The sequence below is a fragment of the Zonotrichia leucophrys genome, chromosome 2 (genome assembly GCF_028769735.1).
Source record: "Zonotrichia leucophrys gambelii isolate GWCS_2022_RI chromosome 2, RI_Zleu_2.0, whole genome shotgun sequence".
In the NCBI taxonomy this organism is placed as follows: domain Eukaryota; kingdom Metazoa; phylum Chordata; class Aves; order Passeriformes; family Passerellidae; genus Zonotrichia; species Zonotrichia leucophrys.
In genome coordinates this window covers 37371016-37387698 of record NC_088171.1, presented here as the reverse complement: position 1 = coordinate 37387698, position 16683 = coordinate 37371016, and the positions used below count along the sequence as shown (strand labels likewise).

Genomic DNA, 16683 nt, shown 5'->3' with positions numbered 1-16683 from the left:
CACTTGGAGGTCTTGCCAAGTACTAGCAGGAGTGATCAGCCAGCTGAGATTGTGCTCTCCTGTATAACATTTTTCACATTAACAGAAGGACACTAGTGACAGTTTGCTAAAAGATTTAGTGGCTTGATTTGTAGTCAGATGATACCTGTGTCGCACTACTGGGATCCACCTCTGTTAATCTATGCTGTGCCTCAAAATTTGGCCAGGAGGCTCTCCTGTGTTGTTTAAAGTACCACATTTCCCAAAATGCTGCGACTGAAGAAACCATGTACCCGGCAAAAAAAGGTGCTGATAAGCAGCAAAGTACCGTGTGTTGTGTCTGATCATAGCTTAATTTGTAGGAGCTGATAAGGGGAAGAATAAATATGCTTTAGTTGGTTTAGGATGTGTCTGCACTGTTTGTTAGAATGAAGCTTTGCTTACACTTTATCTTCAGGAATTACTGGTGAAACTACTTAAGAATTTTGAGCCCTTACTCTGAGTCAGATGGTAGTAGGTAAAACATCAATTGTGAGAGCCTAAAAGGGAGAAAAAGCCCAAAAAACAAACCACCACCTTTTTGCAGATGAGTTGTGTGTGTCCACAGCTTATTTAAAACCAGTGAAATAAACATCACTTTGCATGTACTGATTTTGCTTTGGTCTTCTCTCCCTTCCTGGCCAGTCTCACTCAGATTACAAAAAAAAAAAAATTACAAAGAAAAAAAAAATCTCCTTCCTGCACTACATAAATATTGGCAAGCTTTTGCTCTTGTGTTTCAGTCTTTCATGCTGAGCCTATTGGGCAAACTGGAGTGAGTTTGTGAGCTTTTCTTTGCAAGCCTGAAGGGGTTTGTTTGCCAGAGATTGGCTCTCTGGTGAACAGATGTAGTTTAAATATACGTGCTTAAGAGGTATCTTTTTTATCGTGATTTCTTACTATATGTTAGAGCACAAATCAGCAGATGTGGTCTTACTCTATTGTCAAGAGTAAAGCTTCCTTTTAGACTACAGCATGTCTGGTGCACCTTAGCGGGTTAGGAGGTTTCTGTAAGTCTAGAGGGCAGTGGTTATAGAGGCATTAACATTGTAGGACTAATTGGAGTTCCTGGGTGCCCTGTTAAAATAACCCTTGTCATCATTTATGCTAAAGATGATACCCCTCTGGCAGGCTGCCATAAGACAGTTCTGCACATCTCCTTTTAACCCTTCTCCTTTCTGTCATTAAGAGATCCTAACCTGTGCTGCTGGAGACAGTGGAACAGGATTGGAGCTTAAAACCACAGGTCATTGTGTCATCAATGTCCATCTGGGAGGCTGGGAGGGATTTTCATATAGTCCAGGAATGTGATTGCTGGGAGAGACTTTGTCCCTAAACCAGCTTGGGTTGTTTGTTACTTCTCTCCCTGTCATCAAAAGGGAGGAAAATAAAATAAAATAAATAAAAAGAAAAAAGAAAAAGGCAAAAGGAAAGAAAAAAAGGTTACTTGCTTAATATTCTGTGCAGTGTATGGAAGGGTTTGCCATATGATGCTGCAAAACTGGAAACTAGGAATTAACTTTCAGGCATGCCAAAATAGCGTTGTGGGATGTAAAGTGCAGGAGACGACAACAAGAACAACAAAAATAAGCCTGAAGTGCAGGTACACTTCTTAAAGTGGCATTGAAGTCATGATTTGTTCCTTAAAGATGCAAGAGAAAGTAGTGCTCAATTGCACTCAGTGAATGAAGCACAAATTAGTGTTAACTTTTGCCTTGTTTCCTTGTGTACTCTTTTCAGAGTGAATGTATAACACACAAGGTGATTTGTGTTGATGTTGAAACCAATTAAATATTTTTGGCAGGACTAAGAAAGTTTTAATGTTAACAAACAAAATTATGTGGCTGGTACTAAAATGGCTTACAGTGAAGACATCTGCAGTATGTATTTAGGTTCTCATGCTGCCTGCTACTCACAACAAATCAGGCAGGACAGAGAGAATCAACTTCTCTTCAGTCAACCTTGTTATTTCTATAGAAGGTAATTCTTTAAATCTGCATCTGATCAAGGGAGATAATTTTGCATTTCTGCCTTTCAGGGAGATATATGTTTTGTAGAACTTTCTGTTTATTGGGGAGGGTGAAGGGAAAGGACTCGGGGAATATGTTGATCAAATATTTGTGATGATTCTTGATGCCTCCTCTGCCTGTTCGTACAGGTTTTATTTACATAACTCTGTATAGACCCACCTACTCTACTATAACTCAAGTTTAATATGTTAAATTTAATTTTTTTAATAGGAAGTATGCTTCCAGTTTTCTGTGTAGTTGAACATTATGAAAATGCCATTGAGTATGATTCTAAGGAGGAGCATGCAGAATTTGTGTTGGTGAGGAAGGATATGCTTTTCAACCAGCTGATTGAAATGGCATTGCTATCTCTTGGATATTCTCACAGCTCTGCTGCCCAAGCAAAAGGTAAATAAGATTATGAAATTGTACAATGAATTGTGTTTGTTTGTGGGGTCTTGGGGGAGGGGCAGGATTTCTTTCAGGAATGCAATGCAGGTTTTACTTAAACTTCTTACAGATTCTGTGTCTGTATTTTTTTTTTCCTTGATGTGTTTTTATTTAGTTAGTGCACATTTTGTTCATGGGGAATGTGGAGGTAAATTCCTTTTTTTTTCTTTTTTTTTTTTTTAAAGAAGAAAAAAGACTTCAACTGAATCATTAGTATGCTTATTGACCTTAATAATCTGCTCCACTGAGGATCCACAAGGAAGTGTAAAGCATATTTGAGCAGATGGACTGTTGAGAGTCAACTTGCATTTATGACTGAATATCCAGCTCTGTTTCTTTTATTTTGTTCCTGATGGTTTTATAGACTGCAAAGTAATTTTTTTGTGCTCAATTCTTGCATTGCAAAATTCTTACTAATTTGTTGAGAGGAATGCTAACTATTATATCATGTCCTACTGAATTCATGGGAGCTTAGGAAAATATACTTCTGTACATATTTAAAAAATCTCTACTGCAATGCATTTGTATTATTTCATAATATAGATAAGGCCTGTCCTTGGTGGTGTGTGGGTGGGGGTTTTTGGAGGGGGAGGGGGTTGTTCTTTTGTTTTGCCAGATTTAAGAGGTTAGAAACAAAAGGTTAAAATCAGATATTTCTTTTGCCCCTAGGAATTAGGTAAATCACTTTCTTTCAATTTTTCCTGCCCTTCTTGCCCACTCCCCCTCCCCTCCGAAAATTACAATCCTGCAGGGCTTATCCAGGTTGGGAAGTGGAATCCAGTTCCACTCTCCTATGTGACAGATGCCCCTGATGCTACAGTAGCAGACATGCTGCAAGACGTGTATCATGTGGTCACACTGAAAATCCAGTTACACAGGTAAGTCATATACCAGTTCTGGGATGTGAACTGTTACTTGTCTGCTCTTAACTGTTAATATTGCTTGTATTTAATTCCCACTGTGCTTTGTGCTCAAAGTACAAAGGCTTGCCTGAATTCCTTTTTAGTTACTCTAATTTTTCTTTGACTTACAGTATACTATTGCAGAAAACTTTTATAGCTCTGATACATAGATTTTCTTTGGATATCTCATTAAAACTATATTGCATTTTAGTCAATTAAATGATGCATTACAAGAAGGCATTTTACATAAAGTTTACTTAAGAGAAAAATATTTTTGCATATCATGAACAGTACCATCTGTGTGCATTTTGTAAAAGAATGACTTGCTCTCACTTATTGTTGCTGTCTAGGCTCTTAAATTTCACGGCAACAAAAAAGCAAAAATGGTTAATATATTAATGCTTTTCATGATCAGTCGTGAGAAAGCATTACACCTTAAATTGTTTTACCAAGCGCATCAGAGCAGGAAGGTAGAAGTAACATGAAAAAATAGTCGCCACATGCAGCTGATGTATAATTCATGCATCAATACAGCAGATGTGTTGTATAAAGTAATTAACTAATCGGAACAATCAGGAGACCGAGAGCAATCTCCAGATGCATCTGCTTGATGCGCAAAATGAAATCTGTCTGTCTTAAAGGAATGTTCTGCAGCAGGATGCAATCTTGTAATAATCCCTTTTCTAATCTGTGTTTCAAATAGTTGCCCTAAACTAGAAGACTTGCCTCCTGAACAATGGTCTCACACAACAGTAAGGAATGCTCTGAAGGACTTACTGAAGGATATGAACCAGAGTTCATTGGCCAAGGAATGTCCCCTTTCGCAGGTACTTAGCATAACATGTAATAAATAATAAAGCACTATAGGCAAGGCTGATGTGAGATTTGAGATTTCTACAGACTGTAGCAAGTAGTACCCGTGGAGTGGATCTGCCAAAAATGCAAATGCATTTGACCACTTCATGATCTTTATAAATATGCCTGATTCATTTTGAACATAGTCTTACAACATTTCCCATGGGAAGTCGTGAAAGGTTGTTTACACCACACTAAAATCATCTCATAGCAAACTGGATTTTAACTGGTTTTTGTCTGCAGTCTTTGAACTGCTTTGATGCAACTACTTTTTTCAAGCACATGTGTTCAAGATGTTAAAAGGCTCTTTACTTACTGCTGTCAAAAGTATTATTGAATCTGAATGCTTGTTAGATAACCTACAGTAGTTTTAAATGCTAATTCATAAACTGAGACAGTCTTTGGCATGCTATATGAGAATGGAATAAAGAATAAAGCTCTTTGGGTGATATGTTGTTGTTGCGAAGAACCAAAGGAAAATCAGTCATTTATTAGTTATAATCAAAATATACCTAAACAAAAATGAGACCTCAATTTATGCGTTGCTAAATATTGAACCGATGCATTCTTCAAGCGTTAGTCGTATTGTTCTATTTTTGCCATTCTTTTTGTTCTTCTCTTGTCAAATTACTGCAAAGGCACAACTCATTTTTCTATGCAGTGTGGTGTCCAATGATGCTGTGGTGGAAACATGGTATTTTTTTTACCTTTTAAATTTTAAAATGTATTTCATTGTGGCACAGTGGAGACAAATTCAGTATACAAATAAATGATGCTAGTTGTGGCAGGGAGGGAGAAAGACAAATTAAGTCAAGGTATTTTTATGGGGATTTTATTTCTCTTGCTTAGAATACTGGAGTCTTTGTCTCTGAAAGACTTCAGTTAATCTACAGGAGACTACTCTCCTCCTCTGTCTGGTTTTCATGAAGAGATTAGCAGACTTGTTTCCCATCACTTTTTTTTCCCCCTACGGTTAGATTGTTTTCAGTGATGTGGCTCCAATATAGGAAGTTTTGAAGTGGAAATAATCAAAATTATCTTCACTGGTTGCAAGCCATTCCAGTAATATGTCTATGAAGTTATCTTGTATGTACCTACTGTAAAAGCATGCGAGCTTTTGCACTGCTGGCTTATGGAGGCTGCAGATAACTTGGGATTTTTCTCCATTTTAATCTAATAGTGCTACTTTTTACTTGATTCTGATAGAAAGCAAATAATTTCTATTGAGGTGGAATATCTCATTTCTATTTGAACACTGTGTTTCACAAAGGAGTTTCTGTATATATGTATATATAAAGCCAGAAAAAGCTTTTAAAAGGAATACTTTACTATAGAAAGTATCCTGGTACAGGAGACAAATCAATAATTACATTCTTCTAAAAAAATTTCTTTCAAACTATACTGAATTTTTATGTAATAACTTTAATGGACAAAAAACCCCATCTTTCTTAATAGCAGCTCTTCAAGTTAATGCTTAAGATGACTAAAACTCCACACTACAGAACTCTGATTTGGGACAGTTTGTTTACTGGTTTGTATTTCTTTATTTGTAAAAGAATATACTTAAAGCCATGAGCTTCTTCCAGTTGCTAAAAGCGTGCTTATTACTGTTGCCATCTCTATCTTCACCAGTGCTGCCATAGTTGGGTTGCAAGAATTTAAATAGCTTCTGCTTTTCTTTTTTCTTTAAAAATCAAATCATATTAAGCTTATACATTTATTTATTCTTAACTTTAGGAAAAACAAGCTTTTACAGTAGTTGATCAAGAGCCCATCAGTCAGTCTGAGTCTTCCTGTTTTCCTCTGGGAGCTTGAGGGAAGATGAATTGATCTGACAGTGTCCTTTTCACATGAGTAAATTGATCAGAATACTTCCCGGTTTTGCCTTACCTCTAACTCCTTGTATATCATTCCTATGGAAAGGGCACTGATTTAAGAGTGCCAGTGTTTTATTCAAGGTATTAAAGTTTTTGAATTGCCCTGCCATGGCGTGCTCCTGCAGCAGAGGTGAGAAGTAAGAGCAAGGCAGAGGTCAGGAGACAGCTTTTATTTAGGGGATCCATCAAAGTGCCAGCATAGGAAATCCTTCTGAGAGCAGAGAAGGGCTCTCTCCTGTTCTGTTCTTTCATGGGTATAGGTAATGCCATATGAAGTGCTTCATCATAAATGCAAACTAATGCAGTGACACCGTACCATAACTTATTAACCCTGTTATGGATATAATTTATTAACCACAGAAAAATGACTCAAAGTGGAAACGAGAGTAGTTATCGTTTTCTGTCACTGTCATTAGCAATACTCTGTTTTGTGTAGGTATGGAAGGACTTGCTTTAAAGTAATTAAGCCGCTGTGCTCAATGCATAGCATCTCTGAAGCCCCATTTTCACTTAGAGTTTACTGTATTTTCTGAAGCAATCTTGAATTTTGTCTGTTTAAAAATTTGCTCATATTTGTTCAGAATACTGGCATTCTATATATTGAAAAAAAACTAAAACCAAGCCAACTATTTTGTAGTGCAGACATACTTAATAACTTGAAAATACATGAACAAAACTTTGAGAACCAGTCTGTTTCAATTATAGAGTCTTGAAAACTTAACAATATTATTTGCTAGAGAGTTTGGTCTATTTTATTTTTTAGCCGTTTATTTTCTCATCCCACTAAAACCTTGAGGTGTAAAGGTATGAACTCTTCATGCCTTTCTTGGTAAAATACCAGTGACTCTTGCTCTCATTGGGAGAGCTGAATACATGGTCCTTTTTGAAGCTGCTGTAATTCTCTCTCTGTGGCTGTGTGCCACCCCTGAAGGTCAGTTTTATTGCTCATTGTATGAGCCCACATCACAGGGAATCCCTGTGAACATGACTTGGAGCACTTAGGACGGCCAGGAGCAAGCGCGTGCCTCTGAATTGCTGTGGAATTGCAAACAGCCGTTCAGACATTTAGCCTCAAATTTTTGATATCTAGCAGTCAAGGTAAAAGGACATTTCAAATTTTGCACGGAAAACCCAAGCCTGTTCTGAATTATGCACTAAAGTGCATGTTTTCATGCTTTACATCAGGTTTGCAGATTTTATTGCTATAGACTGGCAGCATGTGCAGATGCCGACTGAAAGACTTTTTGCATTTGATACACACAGCTTGCTTCATTTCTGTTTCCTCTCCAGACCTCTTTTGATGGGGAAGGTAACTTGGAATTTAATCTAGGGCTCAATTTTGGGCCGTCTTGTGCATTCCATTAAATTGGTCTATCTCGCGAGTGGCCTAGATCTCATTTCCCTCCTGTTTTGGCTCTTCAGTCTCCAAAGGGTTGTAAAGAAATTGTTCTACCATCAATTCTTATTTCCAAACCCTTGCACAGAAGCTCTTACTCTACTTTAGCCTTCTGGGAGCTGCTCTAAAGTGATCAGGCAGGCAGGCAGTTCTGTTGCATTTACTTGCTTAATGTTTGTCCTTCAATGTCTTGCCTTAGTCTTAGCATTTTCATACTTCACTTTCACTGTTTTGCTCTGTTTTATTTTTTAGTGCAGAAGTTTCTTCTTACTTCCACAGTTAATAACTATGAAATATTATTGAATTATATATTTATTCTGTATTTATTCAGATATTAATAAGGGTTTTTTCCTCTTTTGCTCCTATTGAATTACTACATATTTCTCTGTTTCTCTGTGTATTTACATATAAGTATGATATATATAGTTCGATCAACTTTTATGAGGAAGAGGAGAGCAACATGGGGTATTGGTCTAAGAAAAGGACAGGAAATCCTTTTGATAATTCTAGAACAAACTCACCGTGTGTTTTGAACATTTAGATGTGTCCCTTATCTTCAGTTCCTGTAACCTTTTCCATGAAAAGATGATAATGAGTCACCTACCAAATGATGAGATTGTAGAGATTCATTAGTATCTGGGCATTGCTTTAAAAATATGGCAGTGATCAAATGACATTGACTTTTCTACTGGTATTATCTTGCCTGATTTTTTTCTACAAAAAGATATTCTAAATGATTGTTGTTAGTATTCACAAACAGGCACTAACAAAGCACTGCAAAAGCGCTTCTGAAGCAAGGTATTATTTTTCTTATCCTGTAGTATCCTGAAATGTGAAGGTATTTGGTTGGGGATTTTTTCCCCCTCCCTTTTGCTCATCTTTTGAGACTGTTTGTATCTAGTCTGACTCTCAGGACAACCAGGAGTCAGTACATTATAGATGAGAAATTCCAGGCCTGTTACAGAGTACAATCTCAAATCTCAATGGCTTTTTGTTCACTATTTTGTAGGGGACATGCGGTATTTAAAAAAAAATATATCCAGAGACTGTGATACTTGGGGACATAGTAATTTACGGACTATTTAAAAAATTTTGGAAGATATTTGTGTGTTCCCCCCTTCCCCCGCCTGTAATGTCATTTACATAATTTTGCTCTTGCTGATGAGGGAATAGCGTTATTTCAGTCAGAGGGATGTATGCTTGCATTGCATGAAACGTATGCATACAGAGTACAAGTGCTGGTACGATACCCAAGTCTGCATAGCTTTGCACTTGTGACAAATATAACTATCTTACTGCATTTTTAACAAGCTTTCACCTGTAGTGAATGATTCTCTTCACCTGACATGGGCATGGTATAGATCATATGCTTTCCTTTCTGTTCAGATACCCTGCCCTGAGTTTGCATGCTGTTTTGTTCAGACTTTATATGATCTGGCAGAGACAACAGACAGAAAGCTTTCTTGGAACATCAGTGTTTCTCAATTCACCTGATGTGAAGGCACTTGGCCATAATAGCAAATAGGCAGCTCAATAGAAATCCTCTCACATTTCCACCGCTGTTCTGATCTACCCTTCCAAAATCCTACAAGAAAAGTTGTGTTTGCTAAAATTAAAATTTCTGTACCTATAGATAATCAAGGAATGAGCTATTAAGAGTTGCCAAAATATATACATTTTATGAGCAGTTTTTGATTCCTGCTTTACTAAACCAAAGGTGTTTTTTGCCCCCTCCCCTTTCAATTTTACCTGCCTAGACCTGAAATCAAGTCCTTGGATTTCTTTGTTGCTTGTAAGTCTCTTCTGTCTTCCTCCCTTCCCCCAATAATTAATAACCTGAGTAAGGAATGCAGCTCTTTTTTCTGCTTTAGAAGTTACTGTACTTTAGATTTTAAAGATGCCATTAATTATTTCGGGGAAGTAAATCCTTGAGGGCCTGGGCTCAGCTTTTGGCAAGCAGGGCTTTTCAACCCACCCCTCCAGTTGCTCAAGAGCATTCACTGTGATGTCTCTTCAAGCTGACATGGTATCTGGATTTTTAAAACATTTTCAATTAACTATTAAAATTTGTGCCTAGAATTTTTAGTCGTGCAGATAGAAAGGGCACTGCAGAGCCTATTGCTGATGGGATGAGCAAGATGTATGTAATAGGTATTTGGGTAGAGCTGTGTGAGGACATTCAGAGGATATTCAACCTTTGAATCGCAATTGATCATTTGATCATTGATTTATGTTCTTTAGATGCACCTAAACACTCTCAGTGTTAAAGCTACACCAGTCTATCTGCAACTGTTTTATCTGTGTAGCACCCTATTAAAGGTGAAAATACATCGTTTTTTTCTGCCTCTTTATTAGAACTAAGTATAACAAGGATGTAAAGTCACTTTCCAAAACAGTTATGAGGCCTGAAACTATTGTGAGAGGAGGGCGAAAATATGTTTTGTTCTTCAAACAAATGCAGTGTCTGACTTCAGTGGCATCTATAAGATGTCAGCATCTCCCTTGGTATCTGTGCTGTAATGTGATCTTCTGCTTCTGGAAAGTGGAGGAGTCCAAGAGAAGAATGGTGCTAGTGTTGAGGGAGTTTTTTTGTTGTTGTTTGATTTTTTAAATTTTGTTTTTAGACTCCTAAAGTCAGGAGTTATAAGCACCTGTCCTCTACCAGGCTCTCTTGTTAAAAGTACAAAATTATTGCTTTTTTGGGACTCTGTGTCCCACTTTGAGTACCAACCATTTTTGATTGTATCTTGGCAATTTTGAGAACTGTGTCATGTGAATGATTATCTGCATCACATGGACTTCAAGTTTTAGACAAGTTACAGGGTGAAAAAGGAACACAGATCATTTTCTTCTGATACGTTTTCCTCCTAAAGCATGCACGCGTTGTAGAACTGAGCCCTACTTGACTTCTGTTTTCACTCAGTGTTCCTGAGAATGGTATATAGAATAACTTGCATTTTAAATATTTGTAGTGATGTTCTTCTTTTTGTAAATACACACATACACATAACCATGGGGTTTTTTGTTTTTTGTTTTTTTTTTTTCTGGGTACATTTAGTGGGTTAAGAGGCAGTCAAGTAATGCACTTCTTTAGAATTTTGTATTCATTGACATTCGTTCATGTTTCTTGCATACCTCTTAACACAGTCACAGCCAAATGCTAACCTTGATTAATTTCTTTTTTCCATAATTTTATTAAAGAGTTAACAAAGCACTTCTCCAGTGTTCTTTAAAACAAGATTGCAAATAAATATTTTTTTTTCTTATTATTGGCAAATTTTTGGCTGTGGAGTACTGCACAAGTATAAACAACATGAGAGATCCTTTAACATAACATGAGAGAGCCTTTAGTCGCTTTGCTCCCTAGCTTTGGAACTCATTGCCAATTGAAGTAAGGAAAGCTTGGCTGTTGGGACTTTTAAATCTAGACTTAAAAGTTATTTGTTCTGTTTAGCATTTTTAAAATGATTCTATTAGGAATTGTATGTGCTTCAGTTTTAATTTTAACTCATAATGATTGTAAAGCACCCTGGGATGCTTGCATGAAGGGCGCTACAGAAACCCAAGATTGTATTGTACTGTGTTGTAATGTATTGTATTATTACATGGTACTGGAGTTGGACCACGGACAATTCATATAGAAAGCATTTGAATACTTAGCTAAAGATAAGGGGTGGGGGGGGATACTGTCTTTTCTTGCTTCTTTTCCCCCTTTTCTGTCAGTTATTTTATTAAACTAAATTAACATGGCAGTTATTCCCTAAGAAATGCCAGCATAATTTACTGCTGCAAAGGGGCTCAAAATGTAAACCAGATGATAAACTAAAAATAAAAAAGTCCACATTAAGATTTAATTGCACTTCCCTTTCTATATTACGTTCTTATGTAAAATACATTACAAAACAGTACATTCTTTATCACTTCCTTCACTTTTAACTGAATTTCATTAACAATAAAGAAATATATTGTCTCTATTTTCAGTAATGTCACTTGACAGTTAATCCCTTAACTTGATGTACATGTCTTTAAGATTTTTTTTTTTAATAAAGAACACGATAGCACTGACTGGAGCCAAGTATTGCACAATCATGTGATTTGCAAGTTTCCCAGCTCGCAGCTTTGCCAGTGCAGGTCAATTCACACCTGCCACACTTATGCCATTCTGGTCCTCATGTTGCTTTTCCTCAGTGATTGTCAGAGGTAGAGAGAGTTGTGCATGTGGCTCCTTCCTTCCCCCCTCCCTCCCCACTCCAAATGTGTGGTAAACCTTGTGCATTGGAAGTGTCTGCTCAGGAATTAAATGGAGTTTAATTTCTGTCCATTAGAAAGCTGCGATCCACATCGCCAATTAAGCCTTCTATTTAAAGGGCGAGGAGATATGTATGTCTACATCTTAATCACTGCTGTGACTGGTTTGCAGAGACCTTCTCTGACTGGTTCAGTTATTACTAGCAGTGGTGGGAGGCACAGGGATCAGCGTGGTTATAAAACCTACCCAAAAGCTGAGCAAATTCTGTAGGTGCTGTAGCGTCACTGTCAGCAGATTTGAAGCTGAGGTACATCTGTGTTAGGGGACGCAAGGGTGTAGGCATAAGGATGAGCCAGGGAAAAATTACTTGCATTGATAATAATTTTTACCTGTCAGGAGCAAAAGCAAACAGGACCCACTTGTTGAGAGGCAGTGCTCAGAGACATGCAACTCTTACCTTGTCAGACCGGACTCATTGCATGCCTTCACTATAATCATAACTTAGAAGAAGAGAGATGAGTTTCTCAGACTGAGCAAAACTCTGAAAGCTTGCTTCCCCACCATCACCACTTTTTTTCTTTTTTAATTAGTGATTAAGTTCTTCCTTTTTATATCCAAGAACCGAACCATGAAGGAGAACCCTAAGGCAAGGGTGAGCTTTGTCTCTCTTTGCTTGGACACTTCCTTAAGAGCAGCACAAATGGTATCAGATTCCACTGGTGCCTTGCAGCAGTGATCAGAGGACAGGTTTTTCAGGACAGTAGCAGCCTCAGATGTGGCTCACTTGAAGCCGTGCACTAAACTGCTCAAAAGGGGAAGTTCTGTTCCCCAGAGGTAGAAAAAGTTGAAATGTTCTCCTCATACACACTTGCCTCACTTATTTTTATTTTGTTTTTTTAAGTACTAAGATTTCCTACACTGAGAACTGCTGTTCCTCTATAAGCTTGCACCAGAAGAGGGAAAAGTATGCCTGGCTGTGCCTCTGTTCCAAGGGATTTGATAATATACAGTAAACTGTCAGGGAGAAGGATGGCTTTTGTGGTGTTGAAAAACTGAGACACATGCAGAGGACATTGGTATCAATGGCTTTTCTAGAGCCAGAGAGAAGATTTCAGTCAGAAGTTAAGTTTACCTAGAGTGTTTGTATTTGAATCCGTATTTTGGGACTTCCTTAGAATTTTAAGGGTTGTGTGTGTATTTATCTATATATCACAATAAAATTCCACCAAGATATATGTGCCAGCTCGCACATCCCTGAGCTCCTAAATGTGTATTCCTTAATCTGCATTACTTGTAAGGAGGGTCTTTGTGTGCTAAGTCTAATTCTGCTAATTGTTTTTTTTATTTTTAATTTATATATTTTAATGTTAATGCAATGACTACTCAACAAAAATTTAGTAAATAGAACCCTAAAGTGCACATACATATTCCTCATGGAAAGCTAGCTGGAACATTTCTCTTTTGAGAAACCTTCATTGAATCTTGGATCTTTTTATGAATTCTTCAGAGCGTTTACACTTTTCACAAACTCTTGCTAGTGAAAGATAGCAACACAGAGGCAAAACTAATACCTCGGCTAACACAGCTGCTTACAATGTCACCTTTACAATTTTACGTAGCAAAAGTTAAGAATCCATAGCAAATTTCATTCTATAAATTACTTTTCTCCTGACAAATTTTTTTGTTTTTCTTAGTACAGAAAGAAGTGTGTTTGCGTGCTTTTAGCAGCACATTCCTCATAGAATTTGGGTCTATATGATTAAGAACAATCAGATGTGCATGTAGTTCATAAAGAGGCATGTGACATGAAACACTAAAACTGAGACTTAACCATTTAAACAAAGGATAGATAAGGGTTGTTACGTTTGGCACTAGAGGGGTATTTAAGCAAGCAATCAGAGGCATGAGAAATGCTGTCAGTAGGAGCAGAAATCAATGAAGTTCAAAAAGCTAGTCATACATTTAAAAAAAGAGAAAGAAAAAAGATATATGGAAGGTACATTTAGAGGTTACAGAAAGAGATTACAATGGATATGATGAAAGATCCAGCACGAGAAGTCTTCAGGTAAATACTTGATGATTTCTCTAGCTTAGCCACTGGTAACTTGGCTGAATTTGGAAATTGCTGGATGAAGTTTTAGAGTCTCATTTTATGTAGATCCCAAAATGGATGCTCAAAATGGCCTCTTAATTTTAAAAATCTGCAGAAACTTATGTAGAAAATGGAAAAGAGATTAAAGGAAAGGCTTATCCTTAACACCAAAAGAAATTCAACAAGACAACTGTTAGTGCTACTGAGTCTGATGACTTCTTGTCTGGACATTGTGCCTTAGGGCTCAACTTCATGCCAGACATCTGATGCTTTGCTTAGCAGAACAGTGGAATCTGAGAAGAGACTTGCTGAAAATCATGTCCTATTTCCCAGAAAGGAAGTCTTCCTTAACATGGTGGGTAATATTAGGCAAAAACTAAAATGAAAACATCCATTGTGGCTGGGTAAAGATAATGCAATTATCAACATCTCTATCAGGAGTATGTATATGCTGCAGGTTTGTAGTAAATTTTAGTGTACACAAAGCTGACTTTAATGCATTAATAGGTCTAAAATGTCTTGCATCACACAAAGCATTTGCATTAGGTTAGTATTTGAAAGCATGTTCATTAGGACAGCATCCCAGATAGGAAACAAGGCAGAAGCACTCTGACCTGGCTGGGACAGAGTGGTTGGAAAGAAAAGCAATCCACCAGAGAGGAATGCTGAAGGTGTCTCATATTTTCACCAAACCAGTCTGTGAGATCTCCAAGACCCACCTACCTCTTTATTCTCATACAAGAAATTCTGGTTTGTATCTTAGATTATTCAGATTGTCCTCTTGGTTTCTAGTTTCCCCTAGTATCCATTCATTGCATCCCAAGAAGAGGTGACTGCAGGTGCCCAGGCTTCATGTGGTACATAGCCTAGTTTAGGAACAGCCGCCTTCTGGAGAGAGGCTGAGGCTGTCACCACACAGAACTGGTAAGGAGGGATGTATCTTACCGTGGTTTTCTGGACTTAAAGTCCAGCCCGGTTTGGAGCATGGCTTCTGAGTTTGTCTTCATCCAGCAGAAATTCTGTCTGTACCCCAAGATAGTGTTGTGGTGGGTACCTGTGGGGAGAGCTCCTGAAAACATGCATCCCCAGCTCAAGCTGAAAGAGAAGTATAAAGCAATCTCTTAATTTCATAACAGCTCTTTTAAATGATTCCTGGCTGAAATGGATAGCACGTTTCTTACTCATGGAACTCTCAAATTTCAGAGCTTTGCTGGCAAAGGCACTTGCATAATCAAAATCTTAGGGTGTAATAACTCACCCCTCAATTTCATTTTCATTCTGTGAAGTAAATCAAGAATTAACTTATTAAATACTGGTTATTTTGCATTCTGTATTTTATCCAAGTTGTTTTTAGGAAGGGTTTAGCCAGGACTTTTACTACTAAGTATCTGCCATTTATAAATCGTGTGCAGTAAAATTGGGATTCTTAAAAAGATTTGTGTTGGACATCTGACAATGAAGACAAAAATGCGTTATGTCTCCTTATCTTTTATAGGTTGAGGTTGTGACTTCATTTTCTTTCTTTTTTTTTTTTTTTTTTAGTCTAAGGCACTGTGCCATGAAGCTTGTAACGCAGTTATGAAGTTCTTCAAATCTGAATTAACATTTCCCACCTACCTATCTTTCTCTCTTTTAAGCTTTTAACCTTTGTAGATATAAGAGTAGTATCTTGGGAAGCAGCTTTTTATTTGAGCTTTATTTATATCCATCAGTGGGAGATGCTCAGAAAACATTGGGAGAATGCTGCTCTGTCATGCAGCAACTGGGAATTTACATTACAGAATGGTAAAAATAGTGCAAGGATCAGTTCCTTCAGATGCTGAATCCTCATTTCTGATTTTCAAAATCTTCCCATGTGTGGGTATATTTCTATCCATATATAAATATATGTGTATATATGTATATATAATTTGGGTTCTTTTAGTTTTATATCTTCCCTCATTACACCAATGTAGCTCTATGTTTACATTAATACATACATTTAAAATACTTAAAGACAACATAAGAGAGAAAAGGAGGAGGAGATAATTTCAGTTTTTCAAGGATAGGAGAAAGGAGGAAAGGCATACTAATGTATTGGAAGAAAAGCTGATGCCATCACTGTAAATCTGCCTTTTATTCAATTTATCTTATATGGCCAACATTTGCCATGCAGATCCTTATTCTCCTGACCCTGGCAACAGTATGGAGGTCAGATAGCCATCCAAGTGCAATGCCAAAGGCACAAACAAAAGATTTTTTCTTCTCTGTCCATCTGTGGGTTTTTCTCTGATCCTACATGTTTATAGGGCATATGACAACAAATTCCATTGCATTATTTGCTATAGTTCAATATAATGGACCGAGGAATTTAACATAAGTCTTTGTACGCAGTTAAACTGTCCATGTCAGGACTTCTTGCCCGAAAAACAGCTAGTGACTAGATATATTTGGTCTACTTTTATTCAGAATGGCAGATGATATTTCTCTGCCATACCAGAACACTAGGAACGACATTTTGCCCTGGTTGGGTCTTTGCAGTACGTGGGCTGGCATAGGCTTAGGCAGGCTAAAATCTTTTGATTTGGGGATAATCTCGTGCTATCTGGTTGGGGCTTGAATGTTCCCTTCTCATTTGAAAAAAGGTTAACGTGGAGCCTCCTGAGAAATAAGCACTCATAAGAGTTCAGCTTCTGTTAGAGCTGATGCTTGCTATTTCCACGCAAACAAAAGCCACTGATAGTGGCTAGAATAGAGGAAACAAAGTTCCTCTGTCCTTTATGAAAAGATCCCCCCCTCCATCTGCCCCCAAATCTTTAAGTTCTGTTCTGCAACTTTATCACTATTCAAGCTAAG

General features: G+C 37.4%; 1 protein-coding gene across 5 annotated transcripts in view; it reads left to right on the top strand.

Moving 5' to 3' along the window:
• The window catches only part of SATB1 (SATB homeobox 1), a 92037-nt gene that overhangs the window by 23681 nt on the left and 51673 nt on the right, over nt 1-16683 (top strand). For 4 of the 5 annotated variants that reach the window (XM_064704606.1, XM_064704605.1, XM_064704608.1 and 1 more), the window contains exons 3-5: nt 2259-2435; nt 3229-3355; nt 4083-4206. In XM_064704606.1, coding sequence (XP_064560676.1) covers nt 2259-2435; nt 3229-3355; nt 4083-4206 — 428 coding nt within the window. Of the gene's footprint in view, nt 1-1969; nt 1999-2258; nt 2436-3228; nt 3356-4082; nt 4207-16683 lie in introns of those variants that run through there. The other variant, XM_064704610.1, reaches the window with a different exon arrangement.